Raw genomic sequence first — 24,577 nt, forward strand, 5'->3', positions numbered from 1 at the left:
TAGAGTCAGGAAGGGGAAGGTGAAAGATGGGAGAGCATAATGAGAGAGGAAGTGAGAGAGAAAGGAAGGAGAGTGGAAAGGTCAAAAAGAGAAAGAGAAGAGAGTGGACAGCAGCACTTTCTCCGTGTGGAGACATGCAGCCTACAGTTTTCACAGGTCTCTGATAGGCTTTTCACACTTGTTCGGGATCTGCCCGGGAACCCCCGCGGGTAATCCCATCCGCCCTAGACACAGCAAGAGACGCCTTCCAGTCCAAAACTGAGTTGAGCTGCAGAGTTGGTCACACGACTGCATAAAGCCAGGAAACCTGTAGCAAATGACAGTGACTGGGGAGATGGCCTTTTTCCAGAGGTTTATCGTACCTTTCCATTGCACTAATAACAAGAGTCTTTTGTCTCTGCCTATCCTGCTTTTTTTTTCTCCTCGGCATTCACCCTTTCTGCTTGTGATTTTGCACAACTTATTGCCTTGCCAGGACTGCTTCATTGTTGCTCCTGTTGGCATTTTGCTCTTGTTTACTAAAAATTTAATTCCCCCCACCCGACTGCATGTGTGCCTGAAAAGACCTTTTGCATCGTCTTTGTTGTCAGGGATCCTGTGAAGATTGTGGAAATCTGCCACAAAAAGAATACGGCACTAATGACTGGAAGTTAGCTGTTGTTCTAAGTGGACTAAATGTCAGAAGTGAGCGCCCGTGGAAGACCAGATAAACAGAGCGGGACTGGAGAGAGGACAGCAGAGATTAATTGAAAGGGTGGAAGGATGGGAGGGATACATACATGTGTTATGCTCCTCTGGACACTGCATCTCACAGATGTACATGTGTACATATGTTCTGGACATTACATACACGAACAAAATCCACTGCAGAATTATATATTCAGGAGAGGAGAGGAGAGAGGAGAAAATGATGAGCGAATGAGGCTTTGTCCTGCTCTGATAACAGAAAATGAACAGTTGTGACATGACTTAATATCCATGATACACCTCCCATCAATCCACCATGTTCCACCGCCCATCAAATAGGAGCCCATATCCACACTCTTGGCTCAGCTTCCTCAATTTCTCAGGAGCTAGACTCGTCTCAGTGCAGCTGTGCACTCTGGCACAGCAGGCTGCGGCTGTTCTCTACTTACTGTGCACAACAGTCTGAGCAGAAAACCGTCCATGCATAATCTATTACTTCATCCCTTTGACTTTTATGTAATAATGCAACCTGGCTCTTTTCGAAGTACAACTACCTTCTATATATTTTTCCTTCACAATCTGTTGCTTTTACACATATTGTGTTAGTGTGCGCATCACAGGCTGTGTATTACAGTTTATATCACATTCTGGTTATATCTATACAATCATACAACACACCATAGTCTCTCTATTAGCGTCATATCCTTGCATGATCTAATAAACATAGAGAAATCTTAATAATATATACTCAATGCTATACTGTGGTAAGCAGCTATGCTATGATAAAATATACTGAATCAGTTTACTGACAGAGTGGATTTGTTTTTTTTTGGGGGGGGGGGGGGGGGGGGGGGGGGAGTATAAGAACCTTGATATTGATATAAACTTCCCTTTCCTCTCTGATACTGACATCAATTAACATAGTGAATAAGTAACGTCTGTCGTAGCTGAAGACAGGTATGTCACGTGTCACTTAAGCAGTCAGTGTAATGCGGAAAGTGTTAACTAGCTGGCGTAAGGTTCAACAAGGAATAACTCGGAGAATCCTCACTCCCTGGCTGGCTGAAGAGGGAAGCAGGGAGAGACCTTTCCACCAGAAAGAGGTCACACCATTAAGCATCTGGACAAAAAAAACAACAACCAAAAACCTGCAGGTAAGAGTAAGATGGTGTTTTTCTTTATCTTCATAGGAGAAAAATCGTTTGTTGCAAAAACTGTTACTATAAAGGTAATGGATGTGATTGTTGTTTATTCCAGTTCCGGTTCCTGTACCATAGACACATTAAAACCCAGACCCACCCCCCCGCCTCCGGCCCATGTCCTGCTGTGCTGATTGGTCGGGGAGCTGTCTGTCAGCGTGATTGTGGCTGGGGAAAAATGGTCAACCTGGCATGTTGATGGTCTTGGCTGTGTAGTTCTGGAAGAGCGGCTGCATGAACATGCCCATCGTGCCGAACACGCATACAAACACAAAGATCCACAGGAAGAGGCGGTCGATCACCATGGCAACATACTTCCAGTCCTCGCTCACCTGTGGTTGTGGAACAGGGTGAAGAGAAAGATTAAGGTGAGCAGAATCCCACTCTCAAGTCCAGTCATGCTCATTATCATTCGACCTACCCGTCTGCCTTTAACTAGACGCAACGTTAATGGAGGTGAAGTGTTAATGTGAATGGAGACTCGTTCAGCTACACAGCTCTGATGAGGTCTGACACGAGTCAAGGAGGAGGAGAAGGATGTAAGAGACTGGAGAGAGATGGAGGACGGAGAGAAACAGAGGGTGTTCTGAAACTGTGACCCCTGTGATGATAACTTAAAGAGAGAGGGGAATGAATGATGAGCCATGCACTGCGCTGGGAATGGGAGGATTTTAAAGGCGATGGGATGGTAACTATATCAGTGATAGACAGAATTACTGCGGTTTATTAATTCCCATGTCAGACGCACGCTCCAATAAGATGCGGTCAGGATAAGACATAAAAAATAACACCCTCACTCTGCTGACTCGCTTCTTCTATTCCAGCTCTTTACCAGTTGTACTCTTTCTCTATGCACACGTCATGCTGCCGCTGCTGCTATAATTACATGTCTGTGTCGAATATTCAGAGGGTTACGATTGCATCACCAGATCTGTCTCCTTTGCTTCTGGCCTTTTGTACTAACCCTTGCATTTTAAATGGCAGTACTAAACAGCAGAGTCGCACAGCTCGGTCTTGACTATAACATGATATGGCACTGATCTGTGCTGCTCTGGATACTTTTTATGGCTGGTAACATATGCGCATAAAAGAAGATTGTTTATGGCAGGATTTCACACGCACGGAGACATGATAATTTTTTTATGTTAATACACAGTTGAATCTGAGTAATAAATATGGAGGTATGTATTATCAGCCGATACTATTGGTGCTCATCTCACATTATCACAGGCTATATTAGCATGCATGGTGTCAGAGCTGTAAACTGCAGCACCACATCAAATACACTTTTTTAATGTCATTTGTTTTTGCCAAAATTGCTGTTTAAATTTACAGGATTACATTTTTTAAGCTAGTGGAATAGCACTAAGTTAAAAGCTGCTGCTCAACAAATAAAGTAGACAAGCAGCACAAAAGCATTTATTTGGAGCTGTGTTTCTTTTCATAAGGAGACAGTTAGCAAATACTAGATAATTTAAGCCCCATCCCCCCAAAATAACCCAATGACCAATTTTACAATACAATATAATTTTACAATATAAGGTTAAAAAAATTTCTTTCACTGCTAAAAGGCTCTATCAGTCAAAGAAAGTGTCTGATTAAAGTGCTAAGGTCAGCACAAACAGTAAAATCGCAGTCTTTTAAAGCAGGACAGCTACAGTGGGATAATAACTATCTCTGAGTCTGTGATTACACAAAAAAGACAGATTTACTGAGAGGAATAAATTAGTGGTGTTGCAATCACAGAAAACAGCACAGATGTGAGTGGACTGTTATCAGGTAATCAAAACTAACTGTCTAAACTATCTAAAAACAACATTTTTCCAGTTTTATAAGCAAAGAAAAAGCTTTTTGACATCAATAATGCCCAGGACAGTCTATGAGGAGGAGGGCAAATTCACAGCTCAAAACAGAGTAGAAATGATTAGTCAGTGAATAATCTACAAACATTATACAGCAAGGCTCAAGTTGACTGCAGGATTTATGCAGAGAAGAGCTGCTTTATTACAAAATGGGTCAGTGTGCAAACCTGAAACCTGTGTATGACAGGTTTCAGGTTTGCACAGGTTTGTTAGCGATGAAGCGGACTCCTTCCACAGCTTCCTCAAAGAAAACACAACATTTTCTTTTGTCCTGACCGATGCACATTTTAAGTTATTGTTACTGTGTCATGTGTGTAAATGCACACTGCTCTTGCTTTTTCTATGTGACATATAAGCCTACAGGTGTTTATTAAAGTCAAAGGAAAGACTGACTCAGCGGCAGCTGTGGGCAATCAGGTTGTTAAAAAAATAGGCTCAGATATTAAAAACGAGATTGGATGGATTAGATACTCATTTGCAAAAGTATTGATCCCATCAGGGCGGCCTTTGCCTCCTCCAGATGGCACACAACTTTACACAGCTAGCATACAGCCCCTCACCTCACTAGCAGCTGAATTGATTTTCACAAATCTGAACAACACTTTATGAAAAACATGAAGTTGGTAAAGCTCCTGCTTCAACAACACTTAAGTGTTAAACAATTATTATAAAAGTCAACTTGGCCAGTGAACACATGAATGTTAGCCCTTTAACTACTAGCAAATATTGGATAGCTACATTAGCCATGAGTTAAGTTATCATTTAAAGAAATAATAATAACTCAGTTGGTAGCTAGCAGCTAAGAATATGAATAATTTAAAAGTATAACAGAATTGTTTTTTTTCTTAAAGGCAGACATTGAAGCAAAGACAAATCTACCAGCAGTGGCACCCACCTTATTATATTTGCATTATGTTATATTTAAATTTTATTTTTGATATATATATATATATACAATTAAAATATGGTGCCAGGTGTGTTTTGCTCAGTTATGTTACTGTAAAGTACCTATGTTGGGCAAAACATTGTTGTCATTGGCATTATTATTATGTTTATTCTTTAAGATCTTTATTTTTAAAATCCCTCTAATTTTTATTCTTTTTTCCCCTCTGTGGAATCAAATAGTTTAGTGGGCAACAAACATGTTTCTTCAAAATCCTGAACAGCATTTTGTAAAATTCTGATATTTTTCTAATATGAGGGAAATCTGAGTCCCACGAATAGCTTGGCAGACATGTCTGTTTATTCTATAATAGAGCCGATGCTAAAGAGAGTTTAAAATAAATTCATTAATTCACATTATTTTTTATGTTGCACAACTCTGTGTGCACAGTGCTGAGAGGCTTTTGTGTCCTCTGCAGTTTTCACTGTGGCCCAAATTCCCTAAAATATTGCAAATTACATCTTAAAGTAAAGACATATTTCCTGTAACACAAACATAGCCTTTATGAATTTTGCATTACTGAAATACCGAAATACCAGAAATATGTTTAGCTCAATTTTCCACTCTGAGTAATTTTCCCATAAATTTATGTACAATAAGAGCTCCTCAAAAACTATTGTCCACACATTTCAGCAGCAAAGAGAAGATTTTTGGTCCCAAAAGAGGCGTTTGCACTGATGCAGACAGTTAGCTAATCTGGTCCTAATTTATTTAATCTGTTGTCAACATAAAAATCTATTTTGAGCAGCTGTCAAATGCTATTTTTGCAGTTACTATGATAGTGAAGTTTATTAACCAGCTATAAAACATAAACAAATCTAGTGCAACACTATCAGCTCCAGGCTCTGATATGAAGCAACAGATAATACTCACACTCTGATCATCATCCTCGCTCTTCATGTGATTTGCGATGAAGCGTACTCCTTCCACAGCTTCCTCAAAGCCTGGACAGGCTTGAGCCAGCAGGGCCTGGGTCAAAGCAGGACCTGCAGCTGCTTGCTTCCCTCTTGGAAGGTTTCCAGAGCTCCCTTCTCGACCTTCTCTGACTCTGTTTAGACCATCGATGGATCCCCCTCCTGCACCTCCCAGATCCCCTCCAAACTGTTTAACAGACGCGCGGTTCACATAGCACGTACAAGGGTCACTGTCCTCCTTACCAAACACTGTGGAGGTCCCCCCTCCATTCCCACCAGCAGTTCCCAGCCCGAGCCCCACCATCAAGGCCCCTGCCTCTCCACTTCGACCACCCTCGCTCTGCTCCTGCGCCCTCCTCCTTTGACGCAGCCGCTGACGCTCGCAGCTGTTTCTCGGCTGGCGCATGAAGAGCAGGGCAGGAAGCTTGTTGAGGAACACTAGTTTAACCCAAGGGGGCATGGTGTGTGTGGTGGGAGAACGATGGTGCACATTCAGGACACATACACTGGTGACGATAGAGAAAGTGACCAGAACCATGGTGAACATCAGATACTTTCCGACCAGAGGAACATCCAGTGAAGTTGGTGGGACGATCTTGGAGATTAGCAGCAGGAACACGGTGAGAGCCAGCAGCACTGAGATGCAGAGTGTCATCTTCTCGCCACAGTCAGAGGGCAGGTAGAAGACCAGGATCGCCAGCGAGGTGATGAGCACACACGGGATGATGAGGTTGATAGTATAAAAAAGAGGCTTCCTGCGAATGATGAAGTCATATGTGATGTCCACGTAAGTAGGGTCAGCTGGGTTTTCATTTCGTCTGCCCGGCAGGGCGATGATGTCCCACTCTCCACTGGGGGTGAAGTCATCCATGCTGGCTACATCAGCGCGAAGCACCAGATCGATTTCAGTGCGGTCGTAGGTCCAGGAGCGGAAGCGCAGCGTGCAGTTCTGCTGGTCAAAGGGGAAGTGCTTGACCTCAATCTTACAGGCTGATTTATAGATTGCCGGGGGCAACCAGAAGATGCTGCCATCGTAAGACACCACTGCATTAGAGTAGAACGACACCTCGTACACCCCATCAGCACTAAGAGACAAGGTCAGAGAGGATAAAGACAAAAACAGGAGTCAGACATAAATCCAGATGCTGGTGTGATGATTTAAATAATAAAAGAGTATCATGAGGAGCCATGTTTCTTCCAGGCCTCTTGAATAGGGTAATGTGGTAGTGCTTTATCTTATTATGCAGCAGCTTCATTAGACCTCAGCGACACATTAACGAATCTTGAAGTTATGGGTGTGACTTTTTGAGGTTTCTCTGGTTAGCAGCGTGACAGACTCCTTATATTAACACACAGAGGAAGGATAAGGAACCAAATGAATGTGAAGTCCAGGCAGAAGACATCATTTTTAAGGTAATCTGGGCTTGATTAAACAGCACATGTAAGCTACTGTGAGCTGTATGAATTTCATGTCATCTTACGATAATGGCAGAAAAATACATGCAGCAAGAATATTTTTAACATACAAAAGAGGAACCTGCACGAACACATAGCTGCACATTTTCAGTGCACTATGACCCGCTTCATCTTTTCTCCAAATGAAATAATAATATAAAAAGTGGTGTGGTAGTGGCATAAGCTGAGTTAATCCTCCAGTTTAAAGGACTGACAGTTGGACTCATCGGAGTCATGGAGGATAACACCCCAACCTGGGGTACACGGGATTAACGGGATCACTTTTCCAGAGTTAGTTGGGTCAGGGATCTTATAATCTTTAGTCAAGTAAGGCCTGAAGCAGGGAAAGAGGAGAAGGCCAGACAGATCGCTGTGCTCTGATGAGCTGATTTACATACTGTATGCTGACACTCAGTTTCCATTACATTAAGACCAGTGGTCCGCAACATCCCCATTCTCTCTCAGACATGCAGGAGAATTCTAATTAACAAAACATGCGGATGAAGTTTACACGTTAATCATTTTGTGTAATACATTACAGTGAAGCTTATTTGGGACGTTATCATTTATGTACTATGTATGTGATAGTACACTCATTTGCACATGAGTGATTCGTACCGCTCATCTTGCCAACTTGTTAAAGGTCCTCGGGACCTAAGTAAATTTGTATTTAGTTACCACAAACCACAAATGAATCGACACATAAAAATGTATGATGTAGTATGTCAGCACAGGAGTACTGGATGGTTTCTGGAATGCAGCTGATGGGATAGGAACTATGCACAGACGGTAGGGACAGGAATAAGGCTGAAAGTCATTAAATTCCCAGCAGAAAAGTTTTGGTCTGGAGGTGCATAATAGGCTAAGTCAACCATGCGCACCCCTGAAGACTTTTCATAAGGTAATCTGTTCTCAATAGCAGAATTAAAAGTGATGGCTGCATATTTGTATGACAGTGTAGAAGTAATTTCAAATCCTTCCATTGGTCCAAGATAGAAGAGCCACATTAAAAGAGAGGCAATGGTAATTATCTAGACTCTCAGCGAGCACATCAAATAAGCTTCATATATTTTACAAGTGGAAAAGACAAGACGACAGAAGTTTGCATTCTTGTGGAACAACTGTGTGCACCGACTCATCACTTCATTTGCTGATGTATGCAGTGCAGGTGACTTGTTCTGTACTTTCATGGTGCAGTGTATGCACTATCAGTTTGTATCTTTACAAAGTGAGGACAGGTGGACGAGAGAGTGACTCACTTGTTGTAAAGCACCACGTCAGGCAGCCAGATGTGTTTGGAGGGCAGCCTGACCTTCAGCATTCCATCAAACTCCTCGGGGACCCAAGTCAGACGATAGTCCTGCCACTCCTAAAGGCCAATAAAAACACAACGCTTAGTCACTCATCTGCCAACCACACAGCAGGAAATGACATCTTGAGAGAAGCAGACAGGAGAAGGTGTGTCTGTTTGTCTTTTTGTGTTCGTCACTCAGTCACTGGTCAACATGACATGTTGCAATAAAGATAAGCCTAAGGTACGTTATATGCTATCTGCCCAACCTGCACCTTCATCACACTTCTACCATTAGCCAGAGTAACACTCATGTCTGTCCTGACCCTGAATGGTCTTTAAAACACACCCGGCCGCAAACCACTCAGCATGATTATAATGCAGCAGCTGTTCCCAGGTATGTGTGTGTGGGTGCATGTGAATGCATCAGCAGACATCTGAGTCCTCTGTGCAACTTTGTGTAAAAGACAAACATTATCTTGTTTTCCATGTTGTAGATCAGACTTTGACATTGCCACACTGAAGCCTCTGTGACCTGTTACCACAGTTCTGTGTGTGGTATAACCAGGTTGGAGCTGTATTGCTCATGCTAGACTGTCCTCTGTAACTGTGATGCATTGTGGTCATTACAGTTTGTCTCGGCTCACGACAGCTGTCCTTGGCACTCCTACTTTCTGATGGCAAAGAATCCATAGAGCACTGATGGTGATTCTATGCTCCGTTACACGTCATAAATCCTAATCTGGCTCATGTGTGTGTCTGTCTATGTGCCAGTGTGTGACAACCGTACTTAGAACTGCTTTATATGAAAAAGTTTATATATATATATATATATATATATATATATATATATATAAATCTCCCTCTCACTCCCTGACGGTGTGGTATGCATGTGTTCCTTAAGCACCGGAGACCTGGGAGTTGTTGTGTGCAGTATTTAGCTGTTCCTAGGTCTGCGCTCTTCTGGACAGAGACCTCTGTTGTTGTGCCTGGAATTTGTTGGAGCCAGTCTTGCAGTTTCGGGCTTGAAGTTCCTAATCCTTCTATTAAAACTGGGACCACTTTGGCCTTTACCTTCCACATCTGCTCCAGTTGTTCCTCCAGCCCTTGGCACTTCTCTGTTCTCTGGCTCCTTCTTTCTGATGTTGCTGTCCGGTGGGAACACCGCACCTATCACAACTGTGGTCTTCTGCTCCTTGTCAACCAGCACTACGTCTAGTTGGTTAGCCAGCAGCTGCTTGTCTGTCTGGAACTTGAAATCCCACAGGACCTTAGCCTGTTGGTTTTTTGGTTTTTTTACCCACCTTTGGTGGTGTCTCCCATCGGGACTTGGTAAACAGATGTTCCTACACACTATCCCAGCCACTTGTTTGTGTCTTTCAGTGTATGCTGTCCCATATATTCCATGTCCACATGCCCACTTCTCATCAATATGTCCTTGTCCTTCAACACCTGACGTATGGCTTTAGCTATCTGCCTTGCATGCCCTGACCAGGTATTCAAAACTTGACCTTTTCTTCTGAATATATACACCATCAACAATGGCCACATTATACAGTTTTCTAAACAGAAGAATTTCATTGCGTATACAAAATCATCCTAGCGTGGCTGAGTCTTTCTGAAGGAAAGATGGGAAGGGGTTCACAACTCCTAGTAAGACTATGTGGCCAAAGAGTTTTACAATATAAAATATTTTTGTGCAGAATTGGAAATAATTTGTGGAATTCATCGTCTACAGCAGATCAAATCAATGACAGATTCAGAGAATCTGAGGGAAATCTCTATACTCAGGGGACAAGGACAAAAAACAGTATTATGTAATATTCACTGCACTGACTCCACTGCAGACATATTTAAAAAAGATCCAGAAACAAAGATGGCTTCTCTGGACAAGAGCTCACTTAAGATAAGAAGAGTAAGACTAAAGAAAAATATCCCGTGATCTTAAAAAACAAAACAAAACAACTAAATTTAAAACTCTTTTGGGAAATGAATGTGCATCCTTAGAGCTATAGAAATAGATTACAGTCCTGCTGCTTATCAGCTCATCACAGTTACAATTTTGTAGTGAAACAAAGAGTTTAAATCCTTGGATTTTCTTTATTATTTATTTACAACCCATCTTTGCTGTTTTTTTGGGGTTTTTTTCCAAAGTTGTTAGGTTTGTGAATCTCAGCTTAAGCCAGTCTTTGGTCATTTGTCTGAATATCTAGAATATGTTCATGTTGTTGAATAAATTATTATAAGTATTAAGCCCAAATAGCTATATACCTCAGCTATAAGAGGTCACATATGACTTTACAGAACATCAAAAATCACAACATTAGCGCAGAAACATGAGTTCAGCTTCAGAAATGTCTTTCTGTACATTTCTCACTCTCTGGTAAATTCCCATCTCTTATTTTTCTTCTTCTGGATTTTGTTTGAGGACGAGCATGACTCTCTTTTTTGATGTCTCTCTTCACCAGTCCTGTCGACTTTTGTCTGAACTGAAGCTCTACATGATTGCTGGCAGGGTCATACTCAGCTATCCAGAAACAGCAACAACACGGAAAAGAAAAATGCATCTTTCCACCCCAGTAACTGCATCCGTGAATCGTGTACTATTGGTGTGATAACACTTCAGGAACTTGATTATCCAATGAAATTCATCACGTACAGTAGTAAATTTTAGAGAGAGGAACCTTCAATGTGTGTGTTTGTGTTTATCTAAGTCACATTTATGACTACCGTCCAAGTCCCTCGCGGTTTGTGATTCACGTCCACTGACCTAGCTGCGACACTGTGAAATCTAAGAAAAAAACACACCTAAAAATAAATATTTACTCATTGTTTTCTCTGCATTTCACTAAGCTTTCTGCCTTCTCTTTTTCCATGTAGCATAATGTTGGGTACGCAGTGATTAGATCAGATGGGGAGTCAAAATTCTCACCTGTGTTAGCCAGACATTGGTGGTCATCACCTGCTCTCGTTCATGCTGCAATGGAACACATTCACATTAAAAGCTGTAGTTTTATTGCATGAATTTATTCAGAAGCGGCTCATTGTTATTTGTATGTAAAAGACTCAGTGAGGATGAGATGTCCTGATTTATAGTATGTTTAAACAGGGTCAAGCTTCAGAAAACATCCTTCAAACTCCATGTCCCAGTTTTGTAATAGGGGGAAATAAATGTTGTTTTCAAGCTGAGGCCAAAGATAACCCTAATGATGTCTTCAAGATTAATTTCTCTTTAGAGAGCTCCTCCCGCGTCACAGAAGGAATCCTGTAACTGCTTTTATATATGCTGGCTAGAACTCATCACTATAAATCATCTTTATGTGCAACATCGGCGGTGCAGCCGTTAAATTTACAACAAAAAAATAAAAAAAAAAAACAAACCTGAGCAGAGAATTTCAGCCTCGAGACAAAAGCAACGTTACCCTTTGTCTGAGGCTTGTTTGCAGTCGTGGAGAGTAACAAGTACAAGTACAATATTCATTGCGTCACAATATTCAAATACTGCTCAGTGTTGCTGGTTTGTCTGTGATTATGTTTAATTTGAGTTTTAAATCAAGATTCTGGCGTTTAGGTTACCAGGAGGAAAAACAGAAATTTAAATGAATCACCATTTGTGTTTATGTTGTTTGTTCTATTATCCAAATTAAATTCTAAAAATCACATTAAATCATGCACACAGATTCAATCCCAGACGTGTCCATACTCACAACACTAATGAGTTGGGCCAAAGACACCATCAGCTGCACAGTAACCAGCTCAGAGCCGTTAGTCGCAGGACGGATCAGTTTGTTATAATGCGCTGGGTTTAGGAGATGCTCCACCAACCGCTCCTCTGTGTCTGCCCCAAGGCCGCCTGTAATGAAAGCGCATCATCATCATCATCATCATCATCATCATCATCGTGTGGCTCTATCAGGAAGCACCAAAGTTGCAGGCATCTGTGTCTCACTTGGCCTTATTTAAAAGGTGTTTTATCAAATTGGATTTGCAATACAAACATACTGGAGCTTGAAGTCTGTGGTGCCGTAAGTGCTTCTTTTGAGAGCCGCGACATTGCTCATCACCGGCGGCTGGAGGACGTCAGCACACCTCAATGCATAGATCTTACGAGATCTGACATCACGAGAATGAGTCAACCACTCTGTATGTCTCTATCGCTCTCCTTCCTGTCTCTATCACACACTTCGTCCCGCTGCTCTGTCTCTATGTATTCTCCTCTGCCCTGCTGCACTTCTCCCCAGCTGCCACTCTTTTGTAGCTCTGGGTTATTTTCACTCAGTCTCTCGCGTCCCTTCCCCTGTCTCTTCCCCCTCCCATCCCTCCATCTGTAGCAGACTGTAGTCTTATCTGTGTGAGTGGTTGAATTTAGGCAGAGCTGTCACAACACCACACACAGGAGGGGAGGGTTTTCCGGGGGGGGGGTTTTCACTGAGAGAGTGATGCACTGAGAAAAACAACTGTTCTGCACCTCCTGCTTCCTTCCTCATTCCCTCCTGCTTTTCACTCCCTGTCTCTCTGGCATCTGCTCATCCCTGCGCTGCGTCTTTTCACCCTCACGCTCCACCCCTGAAGATAAACACAGGCTGCTAACTGTACCGATGTTGTCATACTCTCTTTTAAAGGCCGTTAACATTGCAGGAAAACAAACGCGTGAAAGCTGATGTAGGTAAAATTATTTCTTTTTAATGAACACAATGATATTAAAAAGTATACAAAGAGCTTAGACTCTCAATTTCTCCATGAATCTGCGCAAAAATAAATCAAATTTGAATTAATTAACAACTGTTAGAGTTCAGTTGGTACAGCGTAAAGGATTTCAGTCTTTTTGTTTTAAAAAATTGTACTTTAGCGCAGACAGAGATAAACATTTTCCCAGACAGGACACTGTTTATTACCCATAGCAAGAATCAGCGAAAATAAAAGAACTGTTTTATACAGGGCTATGGATGAATGAAAGTCACTGCCAATAGAAATAACATAAAAAACCACAAAAACTGTATTTAGAAAACTTTAAAACAATATTTATTTGGTCTGATTTTGATGCTTGCAATGCAACATGAGAGCTCAAAAGGTAAATTAAAACACAGAAATGGAAAGAAGACGTACCAAACTTCTTCTGAATGTTTCCGGCTCCTCTGTGACACTCTGTCCTCCTCTATTTATCCCCTGCTCTCCACCCTCCCCTTCCTCTTTGCCCTGTAGCGCTGCTGTGTTCACTGAACAGGAATGATAGCCTCTATCTCTGGATCAATAAGGACTCTATTCATACCCCGTGACCTCTCGATGCAATCCCTCGCTCCCACATCCCCTATTTTTTAATCTTCTGCTCTTTCTCTGTCATCACATTTTCCTTAACACTTTTACCATCTTTTTCATCATCCCAGTCAGCCCGTTTCTTCTCCCATCCTGTTTGTTATCTCCATCTCGCTGTCGCTGACAGCCAGTGTACATTTATTGCCCTTTCCTTCGCTAAATCAGCATCATCAATACAAGTCCTGTCAGCATGAGTGTTGTACTTTTGTGCACAAGAGCTGGCTTTTTTTTTCTATGCGTGCATGTGTGCCATTTTGTGGACACACATTCATCAGGGAAATAAGCATTGCTGTCTGTGTCAGAACCATATGAGTAATGTATATTATTCCCGGAAGCACAAGGCAATAACACTGTCGGATGAGACAGGAAGCCAGACTGGCAGAGGAAAAAAAGGAAGAGCACGGTTCATTCAACCATGCTCATACGTGTATATGAAAGATTTCTGCTTACTATAAAAGTACTATGTAGTAAAATAGACAAAATGTAATTAATTATCTTAAAGTCTTAAGTCCCTCATTTCTTTGTATTTTGCTTCAGTAGAGACAGACTTTCTTGTAATTTTTAAAGCACTCATGAGCAAAAGTTCTCCAGGCTTACTGAAGATCTTTCAAAGTTTCTCTTTGAACATCGGCTGCTTTGTCATTCATTTAAGTCCAGTCCTTATACCTGACCGTTTTTAGAAGATGTTTTTTTACATTTATTAAGCCACTTAACACTGACCTAAAATGATCATCACTATGTGCAGAGGAGCTTTGAAGGTCTTTCAAGAAGCCCGGAGAACTTTTCCTGAAGATTGGCTAAGAGAGTTCAGGCTGTGTTTAAGAATAAAGGTATTCATATCAAATATTGATTTGTACAAACTCTGTTTTTGCCTCATGTACTTCATTTAGATAGATAGATACCACAACACTTTCAGCACGCCATGTTTTACCACTTCTTCGTGAACTAGAGCATTTACTACAGAAATAGCTTAAAATAACTAAGCAAAAATGAGCATGTGGTCAGGATACACCAATATTTTACAGCACTGCAACTAATCAGGCAGAAAGATTCGTTTTTTCTTATCTCGTTTTTTTTTTTATGTAAAACTACGCACACACTCGAGCCTGCTCAGTGTGCAAACACATTAACTCGGCCGCTCATCTTCAACACTCAAATAATGCTACTAACCACAGACTGATGTGCCTCTGTCTCCACATGCTAAAGGCTGAACTGAACGGCTCTAATGTTGTTGGTAGTTCAGGTGGCTTTATATTTGTTTTCCAGAGCAGATATTGCAAACTTAATGTGACATTATGAATATTTCATGCTGTAAAGACAAACGTGGAGAAAATGAAGGCGAGGCGAGATCTAAATTGAATTATCCCACTAAGACTATTACAGTGATGATCTCTATTTATACAGCTCGCTCAAATGAGAAAAGGTTGGAGGGAAACTGGGGTCATTTTCTGCCCTCCTTTCTGTCGACGGCTAAAGAGGCTTTTTGGCTGCAGCTGAAACCTTTTATGCTGAAATATTCTTAAGTCAATAATGGAGAGATCCACTGATGTACTGGCAACACCCAATTGGCTCTGTAGTGGCCATAGAACTGAGATATTAATATTGATCCTCCATCTAGTTGCAATATCAGAGCACAAAAACAGAGGCATTCCACTGTGGGCTAACTGCAGCCTGAAGCTTTATTGTCTTTCCACGCTGCGCACAAAGATGTAAAGTCAGTCGAGTTTGTTGTGTTTTAATAACCACAGAGGTTTTCATTTTTTTACAGAAAGCACTGACAAATCACTCCAGCATGTTGTTCTATTATTAGAGCTGAAACATTAGTTGATGCATTTAATCTTTGATCATCACATGTTATTAATTTAAAAAAAAAAACAGCTTTTTTTAAAGGAATTTTTTTTCAACCTTTTATTTAATAGATCCACGGATATGGCAAAGATCATAATCATGATTTATTTTTGACCAGCGTTTAGATCTTAGTTATATGGTTAGATCAGTGACTGACTTTGTAAACATGCAGTAATGAATAAAGACCTGTTTTAAAACAAGTGACAAACCATGCACAGTATTTGCTGTTGCTTCACGGCGTGACGTCTTGAAATCAGATTGTTTCTAGAGACGATTTAATTTGACCAAAACCTTTCTTTGCAGGATCCTGGCTTGAGCTAAATGAAACCTGCCAGGACTTGGCTGCGATCGTGTTTGGATTTTAGGGAGGGGCAACAATGCACCACTATAACGAGCCATTACTACACGGCGGGATTTGGTGTAAACAACACGTCTTCATATTGTTTGTGACCTTAACATCTGAACATCTGAGCGTTGCAGCAGAAACTGAGACGCATCACACCTGATTTTTGTCTTTAGCTGACTCTAAGGGTCTTTACATTAGAATATAAAGTGGCTTGAGGCACTATATATAATAAAACTGAATTGAATTTAATCAAAAAGTATTTATTTGAGTTACTGTTGCCTTCCCATCAGTTCAAACCAGTCTGGTCATTCTCTGACATCAAGAAGACATTTTCACGCAGAAAACTGCAGCTCATGGTATATTTTCTTCACAGAACTTCCTCTGTAAAGTCTAGAGATAGTTATGTGGGAAAATCCCAGCAGATTGTTGTTGTTTCTGAAGCACTGAGACAAGCCTGTCTGACACCAACAACCATGCCAAATCACCTTTCTTCCTCACTCTGATGCTCAGTTTGAACTTCAGCAGGTCGTCTCCATGCGAGCTATAACAAGCAGCTGAACAGGTGTGCCCAATAAAGAGGAGAGTGCATGTCACAAAACAAAAACAGGAACACAATAACAGCTGTTTTCTTTCATTTATTTTGTTTTTATAATCACTGGAAGCCAAAATGATAATCTGACATAAATTCAATTATTTACCCAAGAACCATTTTTTTAAAATCTGAGTTCATTTTTAAACATTAATTTTTAAACAAATTAGTTGGAACCTGGATAAATATTAAGAGAAAACCATGCACAGATCAACACAACTATTTAATTTGTTGACAAATTTAAAAAAAAATGTGTCCATGTATCATGGATACGTAGATATACGCCCATATTTAGATTTATAGATAGACTGTTGTTGCTACAAATGCCATAAATATTCTAGCTATATGCTAGAGCTATTAAAATGACATCTTAGGTTTGAATTTTTCTAATATATAGGTGCATGAGTGATATTAGCTCAGTGGATCACTGGGACAAAACAGAATATATTGCTGCTGTGGAAAGTGTTTCATTCATTTTGAAGTCACATCAAGGGAAATTTGAGGAGAATATGCTAAAATAGTTTAGAATAATGAAGGCTGCAAAGCATCGCCGTCAGAGGCTGCAGTTTAACTCATCCAGAAATCATACTGTAAATAAGCAGTAATAGCTTTCATTTGTTTATTAAAACGCATGGAGCTCAGCTGCTGGATGACAGGATATGGCCTTCTAACAGCGGTGCCTATTTCAGGGGCTGCAATAAAATGCATCACTTGAAATGCATTATGCCTCTCGTCGCAGCTATTATTTGCACTGTCGTTTAGATACTCATAAATCGCGAGGCCACGCTTGCACCAGGTCAGCGCCTGCAGCAAAAATGTGCCCATGAATAGATAACAACAAGAGGACTGACTGCAAAAATTATTCCACATAACTCTTAATGTCGCATTTTGTTGAAGTTAGAAAGTCTTTTTCGTCTCTTATACTTGATTTTATTGAAAGGTGTGCGTCATCTTGAATGCACTTCTACAAAAAGCTGTATCAGTGCAAGGTAAGCACACACCTGCCTCGACTTAAGTCCACCTTTATTTTTTTAAATATTCTTAGACAAGGTCAGATTTAAAACTCTTAACTTTCCAAACGTCTCTTATCTGCCTCTTCTTCTCTGCTGCTTAAGTTTCTATTAAACCTCTGTGCTCTCCCTTTGCTTCCCTTTAATCTCCCGGGCCACACTGCTGTGTGCTGCTGCTGCTCTTGCTACTACTGCTGCACATTCATTCACATAAACACACACACACAATCTTGCACAATTCACACATGAGAGCACAGGGTTTTACACATGGAATCACGCACACTCTCACATGCGAGTGCAGGCCCGTGCGGTGAATCCGCTGCACATTTTTTAATCACAGATGCTGCCCCTACCCGCTGATCTGATCCTGTTGCTGCTGTGTATTGGGAGTCGGTCCAACGAGATAGAGACAGAGAAAATAAGCAAGCGAGATAAAGCGCGGAAAGAGAAAGCGAGGTTGAGCGAGACGATAGCAGGGCTGCTGTCATGTGAACAATGAGATTCTGCAAAGATCAGATGAGGAAAATCGGTGCACCAAAAAAAGCCCAAAAAGTGATGACAGACTAAAGTAAAGGAGCAGAACTTTCTAGACTGTAGCGCTAGCACAGAGATGATTTGTTGATGTGCATTCACACATAGCAGAGGACTACCGTTCCAGTGTATGCATGCACTTATTAAAATATCTTTTAAGATGCAGAGACATCTCTGGCTGATGAGTGTCGCAGACTCTGCTCCATATCAAGTAACCCCTGCATTAGGTCAGCTCAGCCCCACAGACTCTTTTTATTATGCATGGCCTGTTGGGGAAATGACAAGAGACATCCTCCTCACACAGCGAGATGGCCAAATCCTCACGGCAGCCTCTTAGACAGGTGGTGAAATGTCCTTGAGCGTCCTTGCACAGCCACTCAATACAAGACTCCTCCGTGTGTGTGTGTTTGTGTGTGTGGATGCTTATGTAAGTAAATGATGCCGTGGCTCTGGAGGTGTAAACCTATGACTTTTCTCCTCTTCATTCGATCACCACCTTTTTTTTATGCCGGCTATTTTTGTTGTGGGAAATGCATGGATTCTCTCACATGTCTCTTGCCTTCTTCGCCTCTTATATGACGTGAACATTACAATAAAGGACAAACATGACTAAATAAGAACACCGAAATCAACACGTAAGCCTCAAACTAGGCAAAGGTTGTGTTTCCTAAGTATTTAACATTTGTGTGTTTTTGCTTGCTCGCTTGTAGGAAACTTCTTAAACGCCTTATAAGCTCCAGGTGTGTGTGTGTGTGTGTGTGTGTGTGTGTGTGTGTGTGTGTGTGTGTGTGTGTGTTTATATGTGCCCAGTGTGCATTTTTCTTCAAACATGTGTTTGCATGTGCTTGTGTGTGGACAGAGTTTATAGTCTCTGAGGATGATGCTAATCAGATTTTCTCCCTTAAGGGAAGATGACTCATTAGTACTCCACAGCTTATGAGGCTCCTTAAAGTGATATCTCATGTTGGCATTTTTAGTGCAAACACCTCTGTTTGAACCGAATATAGGGCAAGAATTGAATATTGTGCAAATTTACACCAGCTTCATACAAAAAAGCGTGTCCTTTGACATTTGACATTTTAACAATTAGCTCTATTCAGGCTTTTATTGGCATTTAGCTTATTAGATTTTCACTGGAACTCATTATTTTCACTGTAAAACAAAGTCTGTTATTAAATGAATGTTACTCCTGATATTTTTTGATTATTTTCATGTTCTTTAGTTATCTTCATTTTATTGTATGTCTCTAAAGACTTTAGATTTTGTATTTTTGCTAACAAAATCGAGCATTAAATGTTGTTTCCATATAAATCTTAAACGGATGCTTTAACTAGTATACAGCTGCTATTTTTACCAAAGCTGTGCTGTGAGAACGTCTGCAACCGGTGCTTGATGTGATAAGTGGCAGGTTAATGTTAGTTGAAGCACTTTATCTCGTACTATCTGTCTTCGTCATTTCCTCTGAATGCAGTGTGATGAACTATGGGTGTAAAGCTGTCTTTTTTGGGGGGAGGGTGTAAAAGAGGAGTCAAAGCAGCATGTTTTCGCCCTTGGTGATGATGAACGGTTAGTCAGTGCAAGGCAGATGGCCAAGCGTGTGCATGCGCGCGAGTGGACAGAGGTGTGTGCTGTGTGTGTTGCTGCACAGGCAGTCTTTTGCTCTGAGCTGCTGAGCTGGCCTCTGCTCTATCCTCTGCTGTAGATAGGTTACAAAATCTTAAGGCAGTCATAATTCAGCCACTGAGCGGATGTGTTGGAGCGACACCAAAATAAAGCCAACTTACAGAGGTAAAATATGTCCAAACAACCTAAGAGCTTACAGTATTTACTTTAAATGTGCTGCGAGAGCCATAAATAAGATAACCACCCAATGCATGCGCCCCATAACAATAGGTTTATCCATCTAAGCTGTTGTGCAAAAACAGAAGGCTTTCCCTGTGCACCCTGATGACACATCATTTGCCCTTTGATGACAGGAAGAAGAAGTTGTTTTAGCCCAACATGCCTCTTATTAACCTGCCCACTCAATGCAAGACCTCAGTGTTAATGAGAGAGAAGGAGAGAGAGGCGAGTGAGTGATAAGATAATTTATTTCTCTCTCAATTAATTAGAAGGAATATGCTAACTGATGCCACAGTGGTTTAGCTGTTGCAGTAGGCTGGTAAATTTCTCATGTATGTTTATCACATGTTTTATTTTCAGTAGAAAAGATTATAAGTTTGATTTAAGTCTTTTAATACGTATCATTTTCATCTGATCTACCAAAATGTGACTAACTCCCGCACACTCAACACTGAAATAGCAGTAATTCCATAGAAGAACATCACACACGTCCCTAAACGCATTATATTAACCCCAACAGAATCTCAGGTTAAATATATCTTGTATTTTATATGCTTACGATGCAAGTGTTTTCCCCCTTTACACTTGCTAATGTATTTTCATTGTGCTCTATGGAGTGGGTATTTCTCCACTACATCATTCCGTCGCGCTCGCTGCTGTTTTAAAGAAAGATGGTGACACAGCAGTGAAAGAGTCGCTTTCTCCACCTCTGCCTCTCCCTAGCGTCTAACCAGTCCTTTTTTTATTGCATTCACTTCTTCATTACTTGGAAGAAACCTTTTCGGATTCCCTTAATGCACAGACGCGCGGTGTTTTATTGCCCTATGAGGGTGACGCACAAGAGCTTCGATGGAGCCATTATGTGGACAAGGTAGGCTACTCACCTCCCGCAATGGCGAGGAGAGCCAGCAGCAGCAGCGGCGGCCAGCCGTCCATCGTCAAACGTGCGTCCGAGCGCGCTCCGAGCCCGGAAAGGTGTTCACCGGGATGGAGAGGCCACCTCAAGCACGCCCGCAGTGTTAACTCCCTCTCCTCCTCACGACTCAAACCTTTCTTTACTGTCTACCTGTCATGGTGACGTCAGGGCTTTCCGGCGGTCCACACTCCTTCCTTTTCAGGGGAAAATATAAATATCTCGGCGGAGCCAGGTAAGCTCTGCGCTCGGTTGAGTTGTGTTGGCTGTCCGTGCTGAGCGTTGCTCAGCGATGCGACGCGCTGGAAAGGCGGGGGCGGGTGAGGGGGGGCGCACAGAGGAGCAGGGTGGGGGAGACGGGAGGAGAGGATGTGGCATACCTCTGAGACTCCGTATCTCAGTTAGAGATGCCAGTGTGTTCCCCGCACAAAGTCACACATCACCATAATGTAATAATAAGCACTCCTAGGGTGTGAGTGCTGCTCAGTCTGACTTTATAGTAACCTTGTCAAACTTAATGGGATTTTTATGTTTAGTTAAAGTTCCAGGTCAAATATTTGTGGAGGTGGTAGCTGTGATAATTAAACATAAGCTATAAATGTGATTACATTGGCTTTGCTTATATTAAAAAATATTAACTGTAAATGTAAATCATAAGAAATCTGGCTGGTGTGTGTGTGTGTGTGTGTGTGTGTGTGTGTGTGTGTGTGTGTGTGTGTGTGTGTGTGTTAATTTGATGCTCTGGTATCTGCCACACCCCACATCTATCCCTATCCTCACACAGGCTCCCCAGGATGGTCTGTAGTCTGAAAGTTGAAGCTTCTGTGTGTCCTTCTCCTCTACCCTTTAGGCCACTAAAGTGACCTCTGATACATGTTTGAGCTGCACAGAATGAAGTTGGAAATGGAAGTTAAGAAACAAATGTGTCCAGGTATTGAGAAAGAGCTGAGACTCACAATCTGATGATAACTGAATGGGGCGATGAAGGGCAATGGGACTCCAGCAAATAATAAAAAAAAAAATAGGAGGGGTATAGGAAGGAAGTCAAAAGTGCGTGGGAGAACAAAAAAGCCAAGTAAACAGAAGTATGGGTTGGAGGGAGGAGGCGGTTGCCATAGTGACTCAGAGAAACCAGAAAGCTCCAGGAGGAAGCGACCTGTTTCTCCTTCGTTTTGTCTATTTTCGTCACTGAAGCACACATACACACAGGTGAACACGCGTGCACAAAACACACACTCATGCATAAATGCACACAATAGCAAACTCTTCCACAGTCCTCTGCATGTCTTTCTCTCTCATGCTATCTTTATACACTCTTCCTCCCTCCCTCTGCTGTACAGTTGTCTCCGTCCCCCCCCACCTATGCTCTGCAGCGAAATGAGCTGACCTGACAGTGCTCCTCCCCTTACTGAGTGCTGAGTCTCTCTCTGAATTATTTAAAAGCTGGGACCCCCACGAGTGCTTGTCTTCCCCTAACACCACCTCACGCTCCCTCTCTCTCGCTTCTTTTCTCTGTCCCTTCCTCTCCTGCTGTCATTCCGTCTTCTAGTGGCTGCAGTTACTTCCTGTGCTTCTGTCATGTCTGGGAAACACAAATCAGAACTATGAATCACACAGTGATTACCGGAACAAGACTCAACAAAGTCTAAGAAATTACAGTGGGGAAATGTGACTGCGTTTATAAAAACCTATAGTATTTCTAATTAATATTATTTTTCTTTGCTATAAGTTTATTGTACTCTTACTAAACTGTTGTATCTCACTAAGTGTCTGAGTTTTATAAACCAAAAATCTCCTCCTGCATTTAATTTACTTTCTAAATTTATGTATCAGGTCTTGTCATTGACATAAGCCGGTTCTTGTCATTTTCTTTCACACTGAGAAATTTAACAAGTAGAAATAAATATGGTTAATTCACTCAAAATCTTTTTTTGCTTACAATATTCTGTAGTAAATTAGAGGGTTCATGGTTATAGAAACCACCGGCCAGCTGTGGCCCTTCTGTTTGAGTTTGAATGTTCTCCCTGTGCCTGTGGGTTCTCCCCTGGTACCCTGGCTTCCTCCCACAGTCCGAAGGCATGCTTGTTAGGCTAATTGGTGTGAATGTGAGCATGAATGGTTATCTGCCTCTCTTTGTGTTGGCCGTGTGATGGACTGGCAACCAGTCCAAAGTGTGCCCTGCTTCTTTCCCTGTGACAGCTGAGATGTGTTTGAGCCCCTTGCTACCCAAAACTAGAAAAGTAGGTAAGAGCAATGGGTAGATGATGGATAGATACTATTTGAGTTGATATTTATTTTTTCCGGGAGGATTTGGGAAATGTATTATTATCACTACAAACACAAGATAATTCTGTCATTAGCCACGAGAGGAATTAAATTCTGTATAATTTAGAAATTATGAATAGCACAATACTTAAGAGGATACTAGAGGAGGGGTACCCCTGTGGGCTGTGGGGTTAAGTTACATATATGCAAACTCCACACAGAAATGCTCTGAGGCAACAGTGCTAACCACGGCACCACAATGCTTATGGAAGTGATGAATCATAAATTGGAAATATTTGGTTCAAGTCATCAGTATCTACGGAGGTGGTCAGCAGAGAGGTACAACAGGTACAACTACAGCAATCTGTAATACACGGCGGAGGCTCTGTCATAGTTTGGACCTGCATTTCAGCCAGTGGTGTTGGAGATCTTGTAAAAATGTATGAAATCATGAAGGTAAAAAAGTACCATAAGGTTTTGATCCACTTTGCACTACTATCTAGAAAGCATTTGATGGGCAACAGTGTCATTTTCTAGCATGAGAATGATCCCAAACTTTATATACTCCTAATATACTGTGTTTGCACATGTTTCAATAAATCACTCCACATATTTCCCATTTTTTAGCCAAATATACAGAGGTGTGGCTCAAGACCTTCACTCAGAGAAAATCTTGGGTGTCCAGAATAAAGACTGCACTGTAAAATAATCACATACCTGTTTATTTTGCACATTTAATTTCCACCACTGCTAAAGAAGACATCTTATATGCAAACAGCAAAGATCTTAAACTGAGCAGTGCACGATAAAACATGCCTATTATCACAGATGCACATATGCTTTTCACTGGGTACCAATGATATTAAAGGCCAACAAAAGGCAAACAAGCATCTAAGATGTTAAGCTGGATGAATACCAGAAACAACTTTCCCCAAAACAGACTCCCCAGAATCCTGCATCCAGCACCCCAGGCCTCTTGTATATTTTGACCCGCTCTGTGATTTAATTAAGAGGACATACAGGACTAACCACAACAGATCACATGGATGGCAGGAAGGGCAAAATAGTTAGGGCTGTCTGTTGTGTAACATTGCCATTTGTGACACACTGGGTAGCAGGATAGCCAAGATTAGGGACAGCCCTTGAACCGGAATGTCTAGGTTAAATAAAGCCTGTGCAAAACTGAGCATCTGAGTTGCTGAAGTATCAGCGAGTGCTAGATGTTTTGTTTTAGACCAGACCACAGACTTTGGCCAGTTAAGGAGGCGTCACACAATCAATAAATTTTATTTATGAGCTAGCAGTAAATGGAGTTCATTAGTTTTTAACTTCTGCGATGTTACATGTTGCAGCTTTCCATTCACAAACCAGGCAGTCTGTTCTGTGGGGGACCTTTGATGCTACTATGGCTACAATTATTCATAGCTTTCTTATATATATTGCAGCCTGTCTCTCCTCCCTCTTCCTCTCTCCTCCCTCTCATCATTCCCTGTAGGGACAGCACTACCTCACTCTAACTAATCACCATGGCAACATGGTAATCCCTGAACAGAAAAATGTCTCTCTCAC

General features: G+C 41.5%; 1 protein-coding gene across 1 annotated transcript; it reads right to left on the reverse strand.

Moving 5' to 3' along the window:
• Window positions 1-1,919: 1,919 nt before the first annotated feature.
• chrnb2 (cholinergic receptor, nicotinic, beta 2) lies at window positions 1,920-21,032 on the reverse strand. The gene is made up of 6 exons (XM_085292063.1): window positions 20,715-21,032; window positions 12,059-12,204; window positions 11,284-11,328; window positions 8,320-8,429; window positions 5,565-6,690; window positions 1,920-2,218 (listed from the first exon to the last, which is right to left on the reverse strand). The coding sequence occupies exons 1-6, from the start codon at window positions 20,764-20,766 to the stop codon at window positions 2,069-2,071; spliced, it is 1,629 nt and encodes a 542-aa protein (XP_085148189.1). The 5' UTR covers window positions 20,767-21,032; the 3' UTR covers window positions 1,920-2,068.
• Between the last annotated feature and the right edge of the window lie 3,545 nt (window positions 21,033-24,577).

This window comes from Mchenga conophoros, linkage group LG11 (genome assembly GCF_057382185.1).
Source record: "Mchenga conophoros isolate Kocher_MC1m ecotype Shallow Benthic linkage group LG11, M_conophoros_male_GT1.1, whole genome shotgun sequence".
Taxonomy (NCBI): Eukaryota; Metazoa; Chordata; class Actinopteri; order Cichliformes; family Cichlidae; genus Mchenga; species Mchenga conophoros.